We start from the raw sequence: 6985 nt of genomic DNA, 5'->3' as shown, positions 1-6985 counted from the left end.
CGCTGTGTCCGGGTGCTAATTCACTCACTTGGTCCTTTAGAGAGCCTTTGGGACTGGTTATGTGTCATCCCCACAGAAAGGTCCAGCAAGCAGTCCCACACCACAGAGCAGGGACCAGGGCTGCATCCACACCCTGGCAGGTGGGCTCAGAGCCAGCCCTCTGTGGCTCCCGTACATTTGGGTGCGCCCACACCTACAGCAATATGACCCAGAGCAGCCAGACCACAAATGGCCAGAAAACCCACTCACACGACCAGGTACAAGCCAGACTACAAGCCCTGCTGTCCCTACAGAGACCCCCACCCCTTTGCCTTCAGCAAGGCTACCCCCTTCCCGCCCCAGCAAGCCTCATGGAGGTGTTCTGCCCCCTCCCCTCTGCCCTGAGTTCCAAGCTCCAAAAAGAAGCCCCACCTAAATGGTTATGATGTTAACTGTTCTATAACTTCTAGACTTATGGAGACCAGAGCCTCCGGTAACTTTCCTAGCGCCCTTCCTAAGTCTTTAGCTTTGTGTCAACTGCTCTGAGATGTAACCTGCAAGAAAGCAATCTGTCTGAAGAACTACACAGCCAGCTGTGCAGGCCTGTGATCCCAACTACCCAGCAGGCCAGGCAGGAGGAGGTGCTTAGACCCGCCTCAAAGGAGTAGAGCACATGCCTAGCATATGTGAGGCCCTGGGTTCAGTCCCCAGCATCACAGGAACAAACAAACAAAACAAGCCAGGTGTGGTGGTGCACCCTTGAAATCCCAGCAGCTCAGGAGGTTGAGGCAGGACCGTCACGAGTTTGAGGCCAGCCCCAGCAACTTCGGCCCTAAGCAATTTAGCGAGACCCTGTCTCAAAATAAAAAGTGCTGGGGATAAAGCTGGGGTGGTGACTTAGTGATAAAGTGCTTGCCTAGCTGTGTGAGGCACTGGGTTCAATCCCTGGCACCACATGAAAATAAACAAAGGTATTGTGTCCACCTATAACTAAAAAAAAAAAAAAAAAAAAAATTTAAGTGCTGGGGATGTGGCTCAGTGGTTAAGCACCTCTGGGCTTAATCCCTTGTACCAAAATAAATAAATAAATAAATACCAAGGGCTGAGGATGTAGCTCAGTGGTAAAGCATCCTGGGTTCAATCACAAGCACCAAAAATAAATAAATAAATAAAACTACAGAAACTAGCCCCAGGAGGTCAAGATCCATCAAGCCATTCTAACCAATTAAGGAGGAGACCCACACCCCATACTCTCCCTATAAAAGCCCTGTGTACCCCTGAGCCCCCAAGACTGAGCCTTAGAATGATAGCCCCTCCATCTCCCAAGGTGCCCACCCTTAAATAAACCTAACTCCTTCCTACCAACTCTTGCTTCTCCAGGAGTGGCTTTTGAGTTGCCAGCAGGCCAGACCCTGGGTCAGTTATGTGCTGCTCTTGGCCCAGATAGGCCAGGACAGCTGCTTCTTAATGTCTGTCTCCACTTCCAACTTAGGACCAACCAGTGAGCCTCAAATAATGCCCCTTAAGTCAAGTGCATAGAGCCCTCTTCTAGTGAGCACCACCAGGACACAGCTGGGCCTCACTTTGTCCACAGTGAGGCCCTTCCCCTGCCTACCTTCAGTCTCTGCTGAGGGCCATCAGCCCCTTGCCCAGCAAGCCTTTAATAAACCTGCTTTCTAAGTGTTGGTTCTCCTGGGGTGGCCTCTGTTTCCATAATTTAGTCCCCATTGTAAAAGGAGGGCACTGATAACCCGGGTCCAGCAGAGAGGGAGGATCAGACACAAGGAAATCTCCATGGGACAAACCTCCCTGCCTCTGTCCTTGGCTACCTATTTTTTGATGCTTTGTCTTCTACACAGAGATCTCCATTTTTACTGGGATGGAATCCTCACTCAATAATCAAGGGAGTCTGTCCCTCCCCGGCCTCAGGCCAACTGCACTGACTCCCCACCTTCAGAAAGTTGCAGCATCCGATGCCCCCCTCCACCTCCCCTCAGAGCTGCTTCTGCTGGGACAGTGAGACAGCACCTTGGAGTGGACCAGACCAGTGTCCACCGAGGAGCAGCCCTAGAGGGTGAGGGGGAGGCTGGATCTTTCTGAGACTAGCCCAGGCAGCACCCAGCACGAATCCGTCCCAAATGTAGCAGGCAGCCCTTCCCTTCCCCCATGGTGAATCTAACCAACTCCTATACCCAGGTCCCACCAGAAACAAGCCCTTTCCTAATTCCTCGGACACGCCCCTGCCCCACTCCAGGCTGAGGCCAAGTGAGTCATTTCCTTCTCCTTCTTGGGCCCCGGTGTCCTCCCTTGTTCCACATTCCCTGTGTCCCCAGGTGACACAATCCTGATGTCCACTGCAGTCCACATAACTAGCTGGCACCAGTGGGGCAAGGGCCGGGCCTTGCAGAGGAGCGACCCAGGCAGCCAGGCTGTTCTGGGCCCCCGCTTCTCCCCTCGCCTTCCGCAGCTCTCAAGTCCTGCTGGGCCCCCGCAGTACTGGCTCGCACCTGGCGGCAGGGTCGGGCTGCCAGGGCCCGTAGCCGCGCAGGACAATAGGGTGTGGCAGTCCCACGCACTTTGTGCCCACCACCGTACCCTGTGGTACGACGCATGCACACCTCCGCTCACTGCGCAGGGGCCGGGACCCCCAGCTCCCTCGTGAGTGTCTGACCCTACTTCGTGTCCACCCCGCAAGGGGCGCACCTCAGGACCCGTCTCGCAGGGCGGCGCCCGCTCCCACTTCCCGCGCACCCGGCCGCGCCCCCGCCAGGTCCTCGTGACTTGACCACCTGGAGGACGACACCAACTCGGACGGGGGAAGCTCCTTCGCCGGGCCTTGGGTCCGCAGCCGGAACATGCGCGCATGCGTGGACGTGCGTGGGCGTGCGTGGGCGTGCGTGGGCGTTCGTGGGCGCGGGCGCTGGCGCGAGGGTCTGGAAGACCCCGCCCGCGCCCCGTTCCTAGCCAACATTGCTGGACACCCCCGCGCTTTGGTTTCGCCCGGTCACGTGGGCGCCGCGCCTACTCTGGAGCTGGGCGGACGAAGGGTCCACTCCGCCGGGTCTTGCGCTGTCACTTCGCGGTCTGCTCCGTCCCGACTCCGCCGCCAGCATGATGTGCGGGGGGCCCAGCGCCACGCGGCCGGCCACGGCCGAGACGCAGGACATCGCTGACCAGGTGAGACGGCGGGTCCCCGAGTCCTGGGCGCGGAAGCCGGGGCAGCTGCGGGCTTCAGAGCGGGGACGCGAGGCCCAGGACCGTGCTGGCTCGCCCCCAGGCCGGCGTCGGCATCCGAGCGTCGGGCTGCGGGGCGGGCGGGGGGCGGGCGCTGGGCGCTGGAAGCGCACGCTGGCCCTGGGCAGTCGGCCGTCCGAAAGGCCTCTATGTGTTTTGTGGCTGCGCTTATTCTAGCTTCGTTTTTAAAACTGAGTTTATACTTTTCTCCAAGTAAAAAGTACAAAATCAAAATAAAACCCAGGCCGGGCTGCCCCCTCCCGGGCCTCTTCCCATCTGAAACGCGGTGTCTTCCCCTTCTGCACCTGCCCCGGCAGGCAGGGTTCCCCCTCAATGTTCATCAGCAAAGCCAGGATCCTTCACAAGCAGGACAGGCTCAGGGTTTTGAGTAAGAGGAAAATCCTGGCTGCTGCTTCCTGAGCCCACTGGCATGTGACTGGCTCACCATGTCACTGCCTCGGTGGTTTGGGTCATCTGACTGTAGTAAGGGTAGTGAGTCAGTCCACTGAGACCTTGAAAATGAGGAATTTGCCCAGAATGCACTTGCCAGGGCCCCTGTGAGCCACACTGGAGAAGGTCCCCTCTGAGCTGCTCATAGCCAGCCGTCCTGACGTTTCCTGGGCTCCGTGATTTGTCATTTCTTACTCAGCCAGGACCAGGAGTGGCTGTCTCAGGGGAGGCACAAGTTAGCAGTAGCTTTGCTGCGGGGGAATTTTTAGGATGGGTTCTGAGGTGAGGAGGGGACAGGGGCACCTGCCCAGCACCTCCTGTCACCACAGCACTCTGGTGACTGCGGTTTCTCCCCTTTGCAGATGAGAACAGACATCAGAGACTAGTCCTAGTTAGAGGGAGATGGAGTCTCCCCCAGCCCAGAGGGACCCTGCCTGTGGCTCCCCTGTCCCTGGGCCCCACCTGATCCCCTGAGGGCTGGTAGCTGGCAGCTTCCCAGCCGACTGTGGCCTTTCAGAAAGCCTGCCAACAGGACCAGGAAGCTTCCCTCGGCAGGCAGGGACCTGCCTGGCCCAGGCCCCCGCAGTCCTCCACCACCTGCATTGGGTCTGCTCACTGTTCATGCTGCTGCTCCTGAGGTGGGCAGAGAGCAGCTTTATCTTCTCAGCTCCTGGATGATTTGTTGGACAAGTGACAGCTGGGACTTGTCACTGCGTGTCCCCCCAGGTGCAGCACAGTGCTTCCATCAGAGATTTGTCTTTCCATCAGGGACCCTCCCTGGAGGTGCTGCCCGGTGACAGAGCCTGAGTCAGACTGCACAGTCCCCTCATCTCCCAGCTGGGGCCTCCTCCCACTTGCTTGGCTTTGCTAAACTAGAACCAGCCCAGTCTCTGCAGAGTCGAGGGACCCAGTGCCCCAGCCAGCATGGATGCATCCACAGAGCTTCGGCCGTCGGTGTTTTAGTTTTGGGGTACTGGGGCGAGAACACTTCCTGCATGCCCCACACACAGTTTGCTTTCTGTTGTTTTCCGTTGAGAGAGGGTCTCGTTGCCAGGGCTGGGCTCAAACTCCTTGGCTAAAGCAGTCCCCCTGCCTCAGTCGCCTGAGTAGCTGGGACCAAGGTGTGCACCACCACACCTGACCACAACACTGAAACTACATTACACATAAACAGGTCAGTTGTTTTAAAATAATTTCTGCTTTACTTTGCAGTGCTAGAGATGGAGCCCAGGGCCTGTACAGGCTACGCAAGTGCTTAATCACTGTGCTGCACCCTCAGCTCCCTTAAAATGTTTTTTGAAAACAAACTTGCTCTTTATTTCCACGGTAAAGATTATCAGCTTCTGGGATGTTGTTGGTTTTTGGGGTGCTAGGAATGGAGGCCAGGGCCTCGAGGTTGGCAAGCAGTCTACACAAGCCACACTCCTGGCCTCTGAAAGGTCCAGTCTCCAGGATACAGACTCCACTCAAAAGCATGTTTACCGTTCACTCAGTGGCACAGCTGCATGTCCTAAAGCAACCACCTCAAGATACAGGCGAAGTGCTGTCACCTGCTGCCTGTGGCAAGGTCAGACTCGGCCTCTGTGCCCACAGAAGGATGCTGAAGGAACTGAGACGTGTTTGTGAAATGGAAGCTTAAACTTAAACATCAGATCTCAGTTAATCGAAAAGTTTTAAAAGATTGGGGCTGGGGTATAGCTCAGTGGTTTCCTGTGTGCTTAGTATTCTCAAGGCCTGGGTTCCATCCCCAGCACCAAATAAATAAAAGACGAATAAGGGATTAGATAAAAATGGTACACAGGGCTGGGGCTGTAGCTCAGTGGCAGAGCGCTTGCCTAGTGTGCGTGAGGCACTGGGTTCGATCCTCAGCACCACATAAAGATAAATAAATAAATAATAAAAATAAAAAAATGATATACAGCTGGGCATGGTGGTGCATGCTTGTAATCCTAGTGACTGGGGAGTCTGAGGCAGGAGGATCACAAGTTCGAGGCCAGCCTCAATAATCTAGTGAGCCCCTAAGCAACATAGCGAAACCCTCTCTCAAAATTAAAAAATAAAGGGGCTGGGAATGCCGCTTAATGGTAAAGCACCTCAGGGTTCAGTCCCTGGTTTAAAAAAATTATACTCTTTCAAATGAACTATTTGCATATTGAGTGGGAAAAAAAGCGGTATGAACTTGTCTACAGTGTTGTAATGAAAATATTAAATGTCCTATGCCCACACAGGAAGGGGTGAATGCCGCTCTGAATAGTGTCATTAGACTGGTGGAACTGGGCAGGAGTTGGTTTCTGCACTGTCATGGGGCGGACAGTTGCGGTGTCCAGGTTGTGAGGCACAGTTGTGCTGGGGGCTGGTGCTGGACTCCTTCTGTGTTGTCACCCTGCCAGGTGAAGTCCCAGCTTGAAGAGAAAGAGAACCAGAAGTTCCCTGTTTTTAAGGCTGTGTCCTACAAGAGCCAGGTGGTGGCGGGAACAAACTTCTTCATCAAGGTGGGTGCTGGGGCCGGAGTCCCTGGCGCCAGGGCACAGTGCTAGGGGGGTCCGGGCTGCCCCCACTTTGGGGGACCACGGGTGCTTGGATAAGCATGGTGCTGTGCATGTGGGGGTGGGCATGTGCACCAGGCCAGCCGGGGGCTCTGGGGGAGGCAGGGGGTGGCGTGGGGTCCTGCCCGTGAAGGAGGAGCCGGGTTCGCCCCGCCCTCACAAGACTCTCCCGCAGGTGGACGTGGGCGATGAGAAGTGCGTGCACCTGCGGGTGTTCCGGAGCCTGCCACACGAGAACCAGCCCCTGACCCTGCACGCCTACCAGACCAACAAGGCCAAGCACGACGAGCTGACCTACTTCTAGTCCCCTCTGTCCCTGTCACGGACCCTTGCAGGATTCTGCTGAGTGTAGCACGGGTTTGGGACCATGGAGCGAAGAACGTCACCTCTGTGCCGAGCCCCTTATGGCCCGGAGGGTACTGGGAGGCAGCTGCTGCCACGTGGCGGTTCCAGTGTCCTTGAGATGGTATTTTCCTGCCCCATATATGATCTTAATTACTTTCAAAGAGCCCCACCCTGAGCTCTCTTTAAATATATTTTCCTGTCTTTACTAATTGCTCCTTTGTTTGGACGCTGTTTGTCTGAACCCTAGTCCATCCAGAGATAGGCCAGGGGCAGCTGGGTCGAAGTTCTCAGCATTGACACCACAGGGCTGTGGAGCAGGCCAGCGTGCTCAGCCATCGGGCTGGTGGCCAGGAAGGCCAGGTTCTCCTACGCTCTGGCCGTGCCTCCAACGCCTCAGCCTCCTCCAGGAAATAGAAGGCTTCAGTAAGCCC

At 56.2% G+C, this 6985-nt stretch overlaps 1 protein-coding gene across 1 annotated transcript; it reads left to right on the top strand.

The window, feature by feature from the left end:
* Window positions 1-2975: 2975 nt before the first annotated feature.
* Window positions 2976-6766, top strand: Cstb (cystatin B). Its single transcript, XM_026410097.2, has 3 exons — window positions 2976-3156; window positions 6054-6155; window positions 6385-6766. The coding sequence occupies exons 1-3, from the start codon at window positions 3091-3093 to the stop codon at window positions 6511-6513; spliced, it is 297 nt and encodes a 98-aa protein (XP_026265882.1). The 5' UTR covers window positions 2976-3090; the 3' UTR covers window positions 6514-6766.
* The last annotated feature ends 219 nt before the right edge of the window (window positions 6767-6985 follow it).

The sequence above is a fragment of the Urocitellus parryii genome, chromosome 2, assembly GCF_045843805.1.
Source record: "Urocitellus parryii isolate mUroPar1 chromosome 2, mUroPar1.hap1, whole genome shotgun sequence".
NCBI classification, from domain to species: domain Eukaryota; kingdom Metazoa; phylum Chordata; class Mammalia; order Rodentia; family Sciuridae; genus Urocitellus; species Urocitellus parryii.
The sequence above is the reverse complement of the archived record's forward strand: the minus strand, read 5'-3'. Positions and strand labels throughout refer to the sequence as shown.

What these genes read in the sequence shown, in the direction of transcription:
- Cstb (XM_026410097.2), top strand. Translation starts at nt 3,091, where the DNA reads ATGATGTGCGGGGGGCCCAGCGCCACGCGGCCGGCCACGGCCGAGACG. An exon ending in CGCAGGACATCGCTGACCAG is followed by an intron (nt 3,157 to 6,053) that starts GTGAGACGGCGG and finishes TCACCCTGCCAG; the next exon opens with GTGAAGTCCCAGCTTGAAGA. An exon ending in GAACAAACTTCTTCATCAAG is followed by an intron (nt 6,156 to 6,384) that starts GTGGGTGCTGGG and finishes ACTCTCCCGCAG; the next exon opens with GTGGACGTGGGCGATGAGAA.